This window comes from Rhyacophila brunnea, unplaced genomic scaffold, assembly GCF_057557595.1.
Source record: "Rhyacophila brunnea isolate RB1 unplaced genomic scaffold, BYU_Rbru_1.0 scaffold_20, whole genome shotgun sequence".
Classification (NCBI taxonomy): Eukaryota; Metazoa; Arthropoda; class Insecta; order Trichoptera; family Rhyacophilidae; genus Rhyacophila; species Rhyacophila brunnea.
Genome location: NW_028232860.1, coordinates 4,534,249 through 4,552,213, shown reverse-complemented (window position 1 = coordinate 4,552,213; position 17,965 = coordinate 4,534,249). Strand labels below are relative to the sequence as shown.

General features: G+C 36.0%; 1 protein-coding gene across 1 annotated transcript in view; it reads left to right on the top strand.

Moving 5' to 3' along the window:
- The first annotated feature begins 1,134 nt into the window (after positions 1-1,134).
- The window catches only part of LOC147071110 (uncharacterized), a 40,171-nt gene continuing 23,340 nt past the window's right edge, over positions 1,135-17,965 (top strand). Inside the window, exons 1-4 of the mRNA XM_085948528.1 lie at positions 1,135-1,288; positions 3,539-3,679; positions 11,754-11,929; positions 14,083-14,257. Coding sequence (XP_085804654.1) covers positions 1,135-1,288; positions 3,539-3,679; positions 11,754-11,929; positions 14,083-14,257 — 646 coding nt within the window. The remainder of the gene's footprint in view (positions 1,289-3,538; positions 3,680-11,753; positions 11,930-14,082; positions 14,258-17,965) is intronic.

The window sequence follows — 17,965 nt, the reverse complement described above, 5'->3', positions numbered from 1 at the left end:
CATCCATTTCAATTCGTGACACTCAGTATGCGGGTACACAAAGCGCTTAACGTCAGCGGACAGCAGAGCCAGTCCAAAAAACAAACATTTTTTTTCTTAACTTTCTTCTTTAAGCACTACGGTGCATGGTTGCAGCATCAGTCCCGTGCGGCTCCGTCTCGGGACGGAATAGGCACTTAAAATCACTTCTTTCAGACACGTTTAAAGCGTCATAGAAAGCGGCCGTGCATATCCACGGTTGTGCATATATGACGGGTGGTGGTGGGCACTTTAACGTATGTTCTATTAGTCACAATAATAATATATTCATTGACATGTTTTCTTTTCAAAGTAAATGGGTAACGTTTTTAGTCATTTTTACACGATTTAAGAATTAATACCCCCGTCGCCATCACGAAACAAAATGACGTATTGATACCTTGACGTTCGCTCTCAGACTGCCAGCGAGTCCAAAATTTCGTCGCGCCTATAGTTGAAACACACGCGTTAACATAATTTTACTCCCTACTTTAATTATAGTTTGTCAATTTATGGCTACGGCCGCATGTTGTAGCTTAACTACTGGGGAATGCCAAAAGAAATGGCGTATTTCAAAAAAACACTACCTTATTCTTAGGTCAATAATTATTATAACGCAATTATTATTCATAAGAAATTTATCGCACTTGAATGGTCAAAGACATAGCTTATAATAAATATCTTTAGAATCATCTTCAAATGTGTTAATCTTGCCGATTTTTTTAATAATAAAATGCCTAATTCTTGTCAAATTTGGGATCACAGAGATTATCAATATAATTTTTTATCGTGAATATTTTACAAAAATTATCTCATAATAAATTATACTAATGGTTTTATAAATGCGTTTGAATATTAATAAATGTAAAAAATCTTAACACCACTGCACAGTTATGTACCGAAATATGACTATATTCTAAAATATTAGAGCGAGAGGTTTAAAAGAATACTATTTTATGTAACAAAAATACTTTATGCAGTCATCAAATGTTTAAAATAACTATAAAAGATAATAAGGCTTCAAAATTATATAAATAGATTATCTACAACGTTTAGCCTGTGGGCCTCGTAGGGGCGGCCAGGTCGAGCGGAGCCAAAAAATGTATGGGGACCACCATGAAAGCGCGGAGAGTGAGCGGTAGACAGTCTGGCCGCTCGTCGAATTTGCAGCGTTTCGAGCGGCTAGCTAGCGGTGTGTCAAACAAAATTGACTGTTCCCTCGCCCTTCCTTTCCCCGACTTCAAAAAACGTCTGCAATTGGTAGCGTTAGGTAGCCGCTGCTATGAATCTTTTGGATCACAAAATAGTTTGTGTTTTACGCGCGTCTTAGTTTGCTATTCATTTTTATTTGAAGGAAAATACCTACTAAGCCCATATTATTATAAATTACACTAGCATGTACCTATACTTTTAAGTTTTTTTTTTTTAATATGTACAGGTATAAATAATCTAATGCATTTAAGTTTTGTACTATGTATTCCATTTGAGTCGTTTTTTGCGACCCGGTTTTTGACTTACGGCATCTTCAGGCACTATGCGCACTCATCAATAGTAAATAAACACTGTCAATAAATGCAGTTAATTATATCTTATATAATAAAATTAATACAACAAAGTAGGTACCTACCTATTGAGTCAAGATTACCTACATATTGCCTGAAGATGTCGAATGCAGAGATGCAGAATTCCTCCAACTCACACGTACGTGTACATATAAAAAATAAACCACCAATATTATGTGTCATCACTGTCATCTTCAATAATAATTGGATAGGGAAATAGATACGTTGTTATTGTTATTAGGTACTTTGGTAGTATTCTTTATCAAGTCTCTAAACCCGCCACTGATATAGGTACACTGATGAAATTTATTTACGATAGTTTTAGATTTAAAATGCACATTAACCTTGATTTTGATATTAACAAGGTACACAATATGTAACAGAGCAAGGTTCCAATGAATTCGGCGAATGGCTGATAACCATTCCTCGTAGGTAACCAAGCTTTTTTGCCGGACGAACTATTTGGCGTATGTTTTTGGTCCGCGCACTATGTAAGATATAAAAAAAGTCTATGGGTATTATAGCAGGTACGTCCAAAATATTGTAATTTTGAAATCGGAAATGTCTATTTTTAACTAAATACAAATACATACCTACTATAATTACGTTATTCCTGCTCCATTGTATTTTTTTAATTATGCGGAACATAAAATGAAATATTATTATTATTATTATATTGCTGGCGACAAAATAATTTTGTTATGGGTGTAATAATAATAATGCCGATTGCTTACGCGGCAACTAATAACTTTCTTATTAATTTATTACGTCAGGTGTCATGTTTCTTGTCAAAACCATACGCGGTCAGCGCTGTGAAACCTTTTATTATTTTATTATATTATTTAATTCTGAATAAAATAATGTATAATTAATTTTTACCAGATTTTATATAATATTATTATTAACGTTTCAAAAAATGCGCTTGTGCGTTACTAAACATTTCAAAGTTTTCAATTCTTATTGTTTTTTTTAGTAGTTCGGCATTTTTTCTGGTTCGGTTAATCTTATAGGTATGCTGAGAATTCACTGTTTTTGTGAAATACGGGATTTTTACATATACAAATAAAACCCGCTTCTGTGTGGGGAATTATATACATAAACCTTTATCAATTTTGATCTAGTGACTGTCGGGCTATGTAAATTATTTATGTTTATTTACATAATATTTTCCATATTTAGCTTTGCATGTATAATAAAATGAACACTTTATAAATACACACTTGTTTACGTAGGCGAGTGTAGTCAAGATCTCAATAATTCTTCTTCTTCTTGGTCGTACACTCATGGCTGAGGATAGTGACCAAATTTGAATTTCGTCTTCCTTTGAGCGACCAAGACTTTCCATCCTTCTCGATCTTCCGCTTCTCTCAGGGCAGAATGGATGGTGCAATAATTCTTACATGATTACAAATTCACCAATACTAAAAACGTTGTGGAACCGCCATCATGTGCCGAGTTATGCCAAGTCCCAAATCAAGATAAATAAAAAAACATTATATAAACAGTTTTAAAGTTGCATATCAATTGTTTGCAAACATTTGTATAAAAACAATTCATAGATACTATTGTAAACAAATGTGCATTTTTGTTGTATTTCGCCACGAATAGAAAACGTATGCAAACGCACAAACAAACATGCGAGCGTGGACGTGTCTACAGATTTTGTTTCACTAAAAGTAACGCTGTGTGGTCTCGACGAATGTTGTTTTGATTAAATCTCATAAATCTGTATGATACGGGCTGCCCAGACTACATTTAATTGATAACAATGTGTGCAGGTGAATACGTGCGTAGACTTACAAATGTTTGTAATGTGAATTTGTTAAGCGATATCAGTTTACAAACAATGTGGGTATTTTACAAAAAGATCATACAATACCCTCTGGTTATAATCCAAACAACTCTGTTCAGGTTCACGATTTCTTTAAATATATTAAAAAAAATTTTATATTGAAAAGGTGACGTGCCACTGGCTCAAGCCGCTGGTAAAGGACGCTCCTACGTGGGACAGGCCAAGCATTTGGAGCGGATAATTAGTCTAGACTTCATCGCGCGTTGCATGAGCGTTTCCACCAGGTCCGGGAGTGTCCAGGATCATGGTTTGAAAATACAATAAAAACTCAATTTTGACCTTCGACGAGCATGTCCCCCCTTAATGAATTTAGAAAAACTGACCATCAACATATTGTGTAATATATTGTATTCTTAATTCAACGAAAATAAATAAGTATGTATGAAAAAGGGTGCACAAATTTGTCGGATAACCCAAAGATACCAAAACTATTAATTATGGTTTGGTTAGATAGGGTTTCATTATTAACCAACTGCACCTGTAAATTGTAGTCTTAGTTCAATAAAAACAAATACGTATGACTAACAAAGTTTAATGTGCTTTATTTATGTCGCATCTTAACACCTACCTCCACCCTTCACCACTGCTGTGCGGGGGATAGAGAGTGAACGTCGTTTATAGGCGGACAGCCTAATAGCATAATTGTAGCCCAATAATTATTGACGAAATATCCAAAACAAAAACCACGCGCTGAAAATGATAAAAACTAACTAGGTATCAGTAAAGTTAGTATGACTTCTTTATAGAAAGTAATATGACAATTAATTAGTATTATTAATTATTATAACCTACTAGCTGAAATACCCGGCTTCGCACAGGGTCGCTTCGTGGATACATCTATCTTAGATATTTAAAAAATAATACTTGACTATTTTTTTAATATTAAAATATCTGTGTAATACAATATGGCAATATGAAAATAATTCTAATAGGAGTAAAGGTCAAACAAAAGAACACTTAATAAATCTAATACAAAATATGCAAACGTTATTTAGAGTATCAATAATTGGTAGTAAAAAATTCAAAATTGGGTGGAACAAACAACAAACTTTGTATTAATTTTATATAATACCAATTTAAAAACCTTTGCGGGTGTGCGCACAACAACTGACAAAAGTTTCATCGCAATCGGATGAATGGTATAGGAACCATACGAATAAAAAAAGATAGAATGAAAAAGAAGAAGATGAAGAGAAGATGGTTTTTCTAATTCAGAAACCTTCGCGGGTGTGCACACAACAACTCACCAAAGTTTCATCGCAATCGGATGAATGGTATAGGAACGCATACGGGACAGACAAACAGACAGACATTCAATTTTATATATAGCCTATAATCTTTACGCAAGTGCAAGCAATAAGTTGACAAAGTTTTATCGCAATCGGATGAACGGTATGGCAGCGCATACAATACTAACAAACAAACAAACAAATATTATTTTTTATATATTAGATAACAATATTAAGGTACATAGAATTGCCTGTCACTCTGTATAATATTCTGTTTAATGTATCGTATCTTATCAACAATGACTGACATTAATTAAAATGATTATTTTTATCAAGTTAAATATTGTACAAATAATGCATTATATCATACTAAATGATAAAAATATCTTTTAACTAATTAAATACAGTTAATTATTAATGTAATGCAATACTATCGGTGGGGAATATACGTATACAAATGTTTATTTAACATGTACCTTGAACTGAAAGAATAGATTAAAACTTCACAAAAAATAATACGTATTGTCTAATACCTGAAAATTATAATGATTGATCCAATATTTCTTCCGTAGTAAGTGATGAAATTACAACGTACGAAACTACAACCAACATAATTTGAAAGCTATAAAATTATATTAATTCTGTAATCGAATCTTAAGACGGTACTTCAGTGAAACGGCAAATAATTTTCAACTATATAGGTGCGACGAAATTTTGGACTCACTGGCAACCGGAGAGCGAAAGTGGAGCTGTGAACACGTCAATTTGTTTCGTGATGGCGACGGGGGTATTAATTCTTAATCGTGTAAAGATGACTAAAAAACGTTACCCATTTACTTGAAAAAGAAAACATCTCAATGAATATATTATTATTTTTACTAATAGAACTATAAACAGAACATTAAATGGACGCATGTTGGATTTATGTGACAAATTATATTTCGTTCGGCACGCGTCATTTGCACAATCCGCGTATCGTCTAGCCACGACCTTTTTAGACCATGCCTCAACTGGAGTTGGAGAGTTGGAGAAATAACAACATTTGTCTCAGGGGAGGGGCGGTATGGCGGATTTACCAGATAAGTGATATAGATAAACACACATCACAAATTTGCTCTAATAGTAAAAAAGTCGCCTGCGGAATTATTTTCCTTCGAGGTTATAATCATTTAAAAATATGTTGTCTGAAGCAATTTTTGAGTATTATATTATATCTCCATAATTTCAGTGGGTGAATTAAAAATACAAAAAATCGTTAAAATCTACTATCTATGGTCTACAGGTTGGGTTATATTCTAAATATTATCTATGGATGTGATGTCGCAAGTAATTTTAACATAGGTACGGTACGCACACGTAGAAACTGTTCAAATTAATTGAAATTAGCATGAATAATACATTATAATTCAAAATACTAATACATTAGAGTTGGCACTCTCCATCATTTTTTGCATGGCAATTCAAATTAAATTAAAAAACAAGGGTAGACGAATTGTTTTCAATCAGGCTCAGCCGGCACAATTTTCATTTGACTAACATCAAGTAGAGTAGTTTGCGTGCCAAAATCCTTAAAGGAACTCGATAGTATCCGTAAAGGCATCTAGAAAGAGAAAAAAAAACTCTCCATCATTGAATTTACGGAGATGGTAATCGTTCAAAATGACGAAACAATAGACTAAATTTGTCGCCGTGATATCGTGACAGTACGCGACGTGCATCGCAATAGAATTACAGCTTTATTGACTTACTTATCGATCCATAGTATATATCTAATCTTATCACTTAAAACAGTGTCTACCTACAAACTGACACCAAATATTATATCTTTTGCAAATAAATTGTATTCTTCTCTGAAGTGGTCAATAATGGTTTCATCAAGCAAATGAAAATGTGAGATTAGCAGAGGAACTTGCCTAGTTCAAAACTTGAAAAATTAAAAAGAGTAGAAATATATTTTAATTAACTTGTTGGTATTCTTTTAAACATGGATTTAATAATACACATAATTATTATGGTAACCGGTTTGGTTCACTCCGTATCTTATGCCTACAAATTTCTCTAAGCAAGATTAAAAAATCAATTTATATACCTACAGATAACAGTGCTTCACAAAGTGTGATCTATAATAATTAGGTATGTATACTTAGTCTGAATCTTAGACTAATAATATTTATAGAGCAGGGGCGCACATAGCAAATGTTTTGTAGGGGGCCATTTCTAAAAATATCTATGATATTTTTTTATTGATTTGTGCCTACATTTACCCCGCCTATTAGCAGGCTCTCACAACAAAACTCATCTCGCCTACGACGTGTTGAATACGTCGATGTGACGTTATCGTTATTCACAAAACACACGTTTCCAAATAGAGCTCCACAGATTGATTGAATGCGACTGTTTTTGAAAAAAAACATCTGCTGTTGCAATCGACAAGTTGCATGCTTCTCTGGTTACTAGTCGAAGAGTCGAAGTCGCATACAAACACATACGAATTGGTCATGCCTGTACCGGTTCGCCGATCGCCGCATTCAAATATCTATACATTTCGAAGGCAACGCGAGACTATCGCTAGGTCTGAACAAGCAACACTGGGTCGCCGTTCTCGGAAGATTTTATTTATGCCTGTGCGGCACACGAGGTGAGTTTAGATGTGAGAGCCGACTTATAGCTTTTTGTCGCTTCAACCACAAATCCCTGTATTTTTCCGGGTACAATCTCTATACTCATACACTCTTCACTTTGAGTCTAGCGGCGAACACCTGGTTTACAGCTATAATTATCTACGTGTGCTCGCTTTCAAGCTATATCGACGTGTCGCATGTATATGTGATTATTGAAAACACGTGGCCTAAAGGTCATAATTATTAGAATCGTTAGTGTCCGTTTGTGTCATCTTCGCTCTTTTGTCTTTTAAACCTGCCGAATCAGAATATTAAAGCAAACATTGGATACCCCAGATTGGTGCACTCATTATTCATGAGTGCCACGGGTCTCTTAGTAGCCACATGTCTTGTGCGTCGTAGAATGCCGAAAGAAGTAGGGTCAACCTGTATCTATAAATGGCAGCTATGAGATTTTAAGCCTCGTCTTACTTATTTTGCGTATAAAAACGTATGATATTTTTCCCAAAAATGATTTTTTAGTATTTTTACCAATATATTATTATAATATCTATATACCTATATAAAAATGAATGTGTGTTTGTCTGTCCCGTATGCGTTCCTATACCATTCATCCAATTACGATGAACCTTTGGTCAGTTGTTGTGCATACACCCGCGAAGGTTTCTGAATTAGTACAATCAACTTCTTCTTCTTCTATTCGTGTGCGTTCCTATAACATTCATCCGATTGCGATGAAACTTTGTTGAGTTGTTGTGCGCACATCCACGAAGGTTTCTGAATTAGTACAACCATCTTCTTCTTCTTCATCATCACGTATGCGTTCCACATGCACAGCTGTATGTAGCCTGCTCACGCGTTGGAATTCGTGTGCGCACCAGACGGAAAAACAAAAAATAAGGTCTATCCAAACAGTGGCGTACCCAGGGGGAGGCCAAGGGGCCAAGGGGCCCTGGCACACCCCAAACATGAAAATTATCAAAATGATTGTCAACATTAAAATTGAAAGGCAATAAACTATACTTTGGGCTTAGACAAATAAAAACACGGCAAAAAAATGATTTGTAATTCTCCAGCACCCCTTTTAGAAAAATTTCTTAGATTTTAATTTCTAACACAAAAATTTTGAATTTTGAAACCTAATCTTTAATGGAACTGTCAAAAAATTTTCGGTGTCCACCCGAATTCCGGAGTGGTGTAGGTCATGGCTGGGGAGGGCTGACGGGACTCTAGCCTGGAGGTCGGGCTGACCAGATAAGTGAGATAAAAACACATCATAAATTAGCTTTAATAATAAGAAAAACTCGCCTGCGGCGCTATTATACTTTATGGCCATGAACATTTATAATTAACAATTGTGCAATATATTTTTTGATTATTATGTGTCACTCAACAGTTCCATTATTAAAGTAGATGTATTAAACACAATTTGAAAAACGTTAATGTAGTGTTTCACACTGCCTTTAATCTTAGCGGAAGGTAGGGGGCCCGCCAAATATCCTAGCCTGAGGGCCCGTTTCAGGATGTGGGGGCCATGGTGTAGGTACACCGAGTGCAATATACGAAAGACCGATAAAAGAGAAATTAGGCTGTGTTGTGTTGAATAGGTTTGTTTATAAGTTAGCTGCAATAATACTTTTTTTGTAGATTTTCAATTGGGGTCTCCTTGGGTTCCCCCAATATTAAATCCTGAGTGCGCTACTGTATCCAAAAGCACTTCAATAAACAGAATTAAAACACAAACAATTTCTTTCTTTTAGTGGCATTGCAACGCATGCCGGGTACTCGCTAGTATTATATAAGTACGAGCACCCACTTAATATTCTAAAAATTGAAGCACTGTGTTGCTGTAAATTATTGTCAATTTATGACAATGACTTATTAATAGAGAGCTAAATTTAATAAGAAAACGAATTAATAAAATTAATTTATTGACATTCATTAGTAAAACAAGGTTTAAGAACCATTGCGCCGAGTAAAAACAATCTCATATCTTTTTAAGTCGGCCGTTATACTTAGTATCAGTCTGTACAAAAAATACACAACACTAATGTTATTGATTTACCACGAATTATTTAAATTTAAACCTTTATTTTAAATTAAGTGTTAAAGTGCCACAATGAATAAATATAATCTATGTTTAGTTTTATTAAGTGTCCTAGTGTTTTCAATCGAATGTCAGAAACCGATAAGTAAGTCAAGTAATATTATAGGTTAGGAATTAAATAATTAAATTTACTTTTATATTAATTTAAGTACGATAAGGTTTTCTTCGTGCACCAAAAGCCATCATCAGTTGGAAAGTAATAATAATATTATTGTTGACTGTAGAGAGTGACGATTTCGACCACAGTGAAGTTGGTGAAGTTTGTTAGCAAAATCGACACTGTGGATCGCGCGTTTGAATGCCACAGTTCACTTTCAATAAATTAACTTGTTTTGATATGTTGTACCTTGGTGTTGTCAGTTTTTGTTTATCTTGTAATCAGCGCTTGAAATTGAAATTTTTACAAAAAGTATTAACCATTTATCTAATGTTGTGTATGTTATAAAAATAGGTGTGTTAGATTTCTTGTTATATGGGATATTTAGCTCAGACAGTCCAATTATTTATTTTTCACGAGACGGAGAGACAATTTTGGGGATCTTAGGCCCGTTTCAGACGGGACACCGGTGTCGCGCTCGATATAATATAGGAGGCCATTGTATTCAAATAAACGGATCTTTGTATTATGTTTATAAACGCCGCAGAGCTAATGAGTTAACGCATAATTTCGCGTTATAAATTAGAACATTAAACTGATTGCCGTAATAAAAAGAAGTGTATCGGCGGCTTGAGAATATAGCAACCGACGGAAAAGTGTACCGGACACGCGGTCACTCATTAGCTCTGGGGTATTTATAAACATAATACAAAGGCCCCTTTATTCGAATACAAAAGTCTCCTTATTATATACGACCGCGACACCGGTGTCCCGTCTGAAATGGGCCTTATGAACAGCGCTCCAGTGCGCTTCGATCCATTTCGAGTCCTGCTTGTAATGCATAAGGCGATCACTTTTAGTAATATAATTTTAAATTAACTACGCGTATTAAGTGTAAAATCCTTGTAGCAAAACCCTATTACTGTATTTTACTGTTGAGTTGTTATAGTTTTCATTTATCTTAACCTTTTCTATATACCTCACGATATTACTATGGCAGCATCACAACGACACACGTTGAATGTAGAGCAAAGCTCTTACTTAAATCACTGTAATACCGATAATTTGTGGCTTAGTATTTCATAACTATTCAATTAGATGTCAATGTGTGTTTTATTTTTTAAATTATACAAATCAATCGATAGTGGCTAGTAATTTGAGTAATTTAAAGTCGGGCAAGATAACTCATAAGATTTGTATGTGCGGCCTATCAATCACGGCCTCATAGAGCAAGAAAACTTGCTGAAGGCATTGAATTTTACCTAAAAAGTGACATAATTTTTACATCTCATAATATTTAGAAAAAATTGTATACCAAACAAGTAACAAAAGTCTGTAAGTCTGCCTAAATATATGAGCCGCAATCGTTAAACGTAAGTCAATAGGATACAGTACAGTCCAAAAAAAATCAAAAAAGGAGCCACTCACCGCAGCTGAATGTAGTAAAAGTTATAGATACAGATAGTATTGGTATTCTATGTTATTATTTTCGGTTATTTTTCTGACATAACCTACCGCCAATGTTTTCTCATGTGTATCATTAGTCGTACTAGGGATTGCAATACCGAATGTAAATGTGAATACTGGTTTTTCGGTATTTCTTATTGAATACCGGTATTCGTTAAAAACATTAAAAAAACAGAAGTTCTACTCATATATTATATTAAAATTTCTTTAAAACATTATTTTATAGCAAAAACCGATATACTTACTTATGTTGACATTTAAAAATATTTATTGTTTAGAATATTGTATAACTAGTGATTTTTACAAATAATTTGAATATATTGATGATTTTAACAAAAGCTCTCAAAAAGGCTAGTTCATCAAGTGCAAATAAGTGCGGCTGCAGGAAAACTTCTTAAATTCAACGCTTGTACAGTCATCATAAATAATAGAATAATTGAACATTTGTCATTTGTTTACTATTTCGAAATTATATTAAGATAATTCATCGCGGCAATTATATAATTAATATTATATTTGATCGATTGTGTTTTTTATTATTTCAGATCTGTTGTAGTTGCATTTTAGCAGCACATAATCTTTAATTCATTTTCAAAAACGCAAATTAGTGGGCTTTGTTAATACCGAAGATTCCGGTATTTTGGAATTTTAAAATCGGTATTTCGGTATTGCTAAATACTGGAATACCGGTTTTCAAATACCGGTATTGCAATCCCTAAGTAGTACCCCTGGCGCTGGGTATATTTTGACGCTCAACTTTGATAATACGATTTTCACTCCAATAATATTTCCTCTTCCAGTTTCTGATCCCCTGCAAGCTTCGCCACAAAGAGCGACCATTATTTCCGGAGGAAATCTGACTATCGAAACTATAAGATTAACTAACCACAATCATCGCGTAATCGTCTCAATATGTCGCATAGCTTCACCAAACGCAGTATTTAATATAGAAATCCCAGTGAACTCTCCATATCACGTAAGAAACTGTTATTTCTTTAGATTATACTTTGATAATATATCATGAAAAACATATGTATGTACTGATAACGTTATAACCCCTCCGTACTGAATCCTGGGTGAATATGCTCAAGCAGTCTTTCATTCCTGGGATTACAGTGGAGGTAGGGATTGCAATACCGGTATTCAATCATTTATCGATACCGAAATACCAGTTTCAAAAATTTAAAATAGCGGTATTTTCGGTATTAAGAAACCATTCGCGTATATGTTTTTCAATAATGAATTTATTGTTATTTTTTCATTACTTACTACTGTATTGAATATTAAATTTAGTGTATAAGTTGTATGCTGTCAAAACACAAATATGTATATTGACTGAAACCGACAAAGGTTAAATAATATTAAAACAAAATCCCTCAACTTAATATATGCTAGAATTGTTGCGATGAATTAACATATTTCGAAAAAGAAAACTATCGTGGCAAATATATCAAATTATTCTATAGCTATAGACCCAACATTGATACCACATCAAACAAACGTTGAATTTCACAGATATTTCTGTATCTGGATTTATATAAAATTATCAGATCTAAAATATTATGATTTCTATCTACATATACATATATACTAAGGTAAACATAATAAATGTGGGTAGTATCACTTCCCTCCATTTTGAATGTGAGTTTCAAACCGTCACTTTTATCTTTAGTATCTGGTTTTTTCGTCTGGATTCGGGATGTAAAGGTGGATAATTAACACACCGGAATTGTTTCGGAAACGACGAGTTTATTTGATGATAATATATACTAGATTACTACATTTTATATAATTTATTTTTTTGGATGACGAAATATGCGTAGCGCGCGCGAGCAGTGTTTTCTGCGTGCTGTCAAGGAAGTTTCTCCCCGCCAAAAAAACCGTCACACTTGCGAACTGTGCACAAAATGCGGCGTTGCCATACGTATTTTTTTTTTTGACAATGTTGCCGGTCAGATATTTATTAGACAGATATTAAACATTATTTAATTATTTTCGCAATCAGCCGTTATTATTTGTTGGCTTCGATACCGATTCGGGCCTCTCAAGATACACAAAGACATCTCCAAATGGGGACCATACGGGGGTGTCACAGTAGGTATATTAGGTTGCTATAAAATAGTATTTTAAATAGATTTTAATAGTTATATTTATTGATAGGTACTTTTTTCTATACTTAATACGTTTTGACAAATATCTGTATTGATACCGGTATTCAATAAGAAATACCGAAATACTGCTATTGATATATTCATTCGGTATTGCAATCCCTAAATGGAGGTGAGTTTGTAGGAAAAACAAAAACACACAAGGCTTGATATTATTTTCTTCTCTTCTTGTGATTTAAAAGGATTTTTATTATGAACACAAGAAAAAAGGAGTATTTTAAAAGGGCTAACAATTAATTATTATGAAAATTATTTGAGAATTTTTTATGCAGTTTATACGTAATCAAGGTGGAGAATGTTCGGGTTACATGTTATTAGATGTTATTGCTAGACTATTATTAATTATACGGCACTTAATAGGTTTATCCTAAACGACTTAGACTTTGTAAAGATCTAAACTGGCATTTTTATTTGGCGGGAATCCGCTGCATCGAGTATCATTGCCTATATCTGCAGCTTTGTACAAAAAAGAATTAATAATAATAATAATTTATATGGCATTCAATCACATAATACAAAGATATAAGTAGGTTGTTTTTAAAAATATACCTATTATTTAAGTTATTTAATGATTTTTGATGTGTATAAATATTTAGCAAAACACATAATTTAAACTCATCGCTCAAATTTATGTCGTCAGTGAGCTATTGAAATATCATCAATAATTTAGTGTGTCATTATGATTAGTGTGTACCTATTCATCAGTAGAAATAACGTATTCTTCTTATTTCCCGGTATACCTGACAAGTGTGCTTTTTTTCTCTGATCTCCACAGCCTACCTCTTTCCGAAAGTCCCCCTTCGCCACCGAGAGCTAAAGTAGGGATGTGTATTTTAATTGATTTTCGACATTGTACTTTAAATTTATATCAGGTTATTCCACCTATTCAAAATTATTTAAAAAAAAATAAGTTGATGGTCATCCGAAACATAATATGAAGCAATATTTGTTATTTTTATAGGAAAATCAACTTTCAAGTGACTCGCCAGACATCTTTCATATGGTAGGAAATGGACAATGCCGATTTACTGTGACATCAGTTTCCTCCAAAAGTGAGGGCAAATGGATAATCTCCGCCTATTTAGATGTTCCGGACGGCCAATGGATTCAAACAACTTCAGATATTTCGATATTACGTGAGTATGTATACTTGTGTCCGGAAACTTGTACGTATGCAGTTCTCCGTATCACACTTCACCGTGAAATGTTGTATCGGAAATATATGGCCGTATTTTAAAGACCGTCCAACCTATTTGGGTCGTATACTAGTGACATAAAATTCATGTCTAAATAAAACACCGTTCTTGTCAGTTTAGTCAGTCTGTCAGCTAGCAGCAAATAAATTTTGAAAATAGCCGATATACTGGGTTATTTGTTGGGTTAGGTTAGGTTTTCATTCTTGAATTCATGAATTTTGCCAAAATCAGCTTTGAAAATAATTGAATTAATGTTCACATTGAATCTAATAAAATTTGAGACCGTATATCATCTCATTCCGATAAGAAAGCTCACGGCGAAATGTACCATGGTGAAATGCTTTACGTACAACTTACATGAAACCAACAAAAGTTAAATAATAATAAAACAAAATCCCTCAAATATAATATAATCCCAAAAATAATTTGCTAAATTAATGAAAAGTTTACTGTAATATTAATTATTAAGTATAAAATATCGATGTCCCGGGTTGACAACGATTAAAATAATATACACCACCTCATACATGGGAGATGATTGAGAAGAGGAAGCTCCTGAAAGAATTGCGAGACAATGGTACTCGTACATACGACCTACAGCGCAGCGCGGAATACCAGACAATGGACTGCGTGGTAAAGCGTTCTGCCCGCCGCGATAAGCGATGCGCCTGATGCGATGATCTCATTCGGGATGCGGAATCTGCTGCCTGCAAGAATAATCCAAGTGCTCTCTTCCGCATCACCAGACCAATTTGCGGTAGGAAACGTCCAGTGGTCACTGCATTACGCAACTCTGACGGAGTGACAGTCACTGAACCTGCAAAGGTCCAGGAGCTATGGCGCCAACATTTCAGTGATGTCCTGAGTCGCCCACCTCCATTGCATCCCTTCGATATTCCGTCGGAGATCACTGCCCTCGGAATCACTACTGCATCGGGATTCTGCGAAGATCCTCCAACAACTGCTGAAGTTAAAGAGGCTGTCAAAAGACTGAATTGCAGGAAAGCCCCTGGAGATGATGGCATCTATGCAGAATTTCTGCTCTGCGGACTGAGCGCTGTATTGCCGTCCTTGTGTGACCTTCTGCGCGAGGTGTGGGAAAAGGAGCAGTGCCCCAAAGCCTGGAGGGATGGTACCGTTGTTACTCTGCACAAAAAGGGTAACCAACAAGACTGTTTTAATTACAGAGGAATCACTCTCCTCAGCGTTCCCGGGAAGGTGTTGGCGCAGATTCTCCTGTACAGGATTAGAAGTCCCATGCTGGACGTTTTGCGTGCGCAGCAGAGTGGATTTGTCCCGGGGAAGTCCTGCTCAGAGCATATTTCAACTCTCCGATGCCTCCTGCAACAGTACCAAGAGATGAATATACCTGTCGCCTGGTGCTTCGTGGACTATGAAAAGGCATTTGACAGTCCTCATCGTGAATCTCTGTGGCAAATTCTGCTAGGCTATGGTGTCCCACGGAAACTGGTCGCCGTGATAAGTGCTCTCTACACCAATACAGAGTGTCGCGTGAGAGCAGCCGGAACATCCTCTGACCTTTTTGAAATCACGTCAGGAGTCAAGCAAGGATGTGTACTTGCGCCCTTTCTTTTTATCATCATGATGGATTTCATAATGCGTAAGACGGTTTGCCCCGACAGTGGGATACGCCTACATCATGATGACACAAGCGATCTATGCGAAGAAAGAACTTATTCATTAAAAAATCTGTGCGACTTGGAGTATGCAGACGACGCAGTCGTGTTTGACTCGACGATCGAAAGGTTGGAGGTGACCGTGAACAGGCTAGCCGCGAACTCAATGCGTGTGGGTCTTCAGCTGAATGCCGCTAAGACCAAATCCATGTGCAGTGCTGCTTGCATCGACGCTGACACTCCTCTGCGGGTTTCTGGTCTGCCCGTCGAGCTGGTGTCCAGATTCAAATACTTGGGTGCCACGGTTGCCGATGATGGTGGTATTTCTAGTGAGCTTGGAATCCGCATGGGTGTGGCGGGCTCTGCGTTCAACCAACTTGGAGTCCCCTGGAGATCAAGGCTGTATTCTGTGAGGACCAAATGTCGTTTGTTTAAGGCGTGCGTGCTACCTGTGCTCCTGTATGGCTGTGAGACATGGCATCTTACTAAGCTTCAAGAGTCTCGGCTTTTGAGCTTTGAGAACCGATGTCTCCGCAGAATCTTAGGAGTACATTGGTACGACCGCGTTACAAACACCCGAGTTCGTGAGCAGACCCAACAGCCTTCGGTGATTGAAGTTATCACGAAGAGACGAATTACGTGGCTGGGACATGTATTCCGGATGCCGCCAAAGAGTGCGGCACTTCGTACCCTTGTGGCACAGCCTCAAGGGTTCCGTCGCCGTGGCCGGCCCTCCCTCACCCTGCAGCGATGCTACAAAAGCGACCTACGTGCTGCAGGTCTGACATGGCGGGAGGCACAGGAGTTGGCGATGGACCGAGGGAAGTGGCGCCAACTTGTGCTTGCCCTATGCCCCAATGTTGGGACGTGACAGGGTGAAAGAAGAAGAAAGAAGACATCAAAAGAGAAACGAAGGCTATGCTTCAGGTTCATGGTCTAAAAAGATCGTGACTAGCGCAGATTGTGCAAACGACGCGTGCAGAACAAAACATAATTTGTCATAAAAATTCAACATGCGTCCATTTAATGTAATGTTTATTGTTACGAGGGTGGGTCAATAAGTCCTTAGAAAAGCCGACAGGTGGCGCGACTAGTACTGTAAGCGGTTTGTTGTCATGCAGCGGCACTACCGATTCAGTATGCTGCGAAGTTTCAATCAGATTGGTCGGGTTGTTGTGTGTTTCTCGTACATTTAAAAAAAAATTGCTTGTGGAAAATGGAAAAATGGAAAATGGAGAAAATTGAGTTTAGAGCTGTTATTAAACATTTTAATATAAAAGGGTTAACAGCAAACGAAATAAAAAATGAGTTGGATTTAGTTCACGGCATATCTGCTCCTTGACTTGCAACTATTTATAACTGGTTAAATGAATTTAAACGTGGTCGTACATCAACAAAGGATGAACCATGCTCAGGACGTCCTGTAGAGGTGACTACACCAGAAATGATCAATAAAATCCACGATATGGTGTTAAGTGACCGAAGATTAAAGTTGAGTGAGATAATTGAGGTTACAGGGATCTCAAAAGGTAGCGTCATTTCTATTTTACATGACAAATTGGGCATGAAAAATATTTCTGCAAGATGGGTGCCGCGATTGCTTACAGTCGACAATAAACGCAATAGGGTGGTTGCCTCTAAAGCCCTGTTTTCGCTCATGCAACGCAATCCGGATGAATTTTTTCATCGCTTTGTGACTGTAGATGAAACATGGATACACCACTATACTCCCGAGACGAAAGAACAGTCAAAGCAGTGGATTGCGAAGGCAAACCATGTCCAAAGAAGGCGAAAACCGTAAAATCAGCTGGTAAGGTTATGGCTACTGTATTTTGGGATGCACGTGAAATTATTTTCGTTGACTATTTGGAAAAAGGAAAAACAATAACAGGGGATTATTATGCATCTTTATTGGACCAGCTAAAAAACAAAATTGAAGAAAAACGGCCTCATTTAAACAGGAAAAAAATCCTCTTTCATCAGGACAATGCCCGTGTTCACACATGTTTAC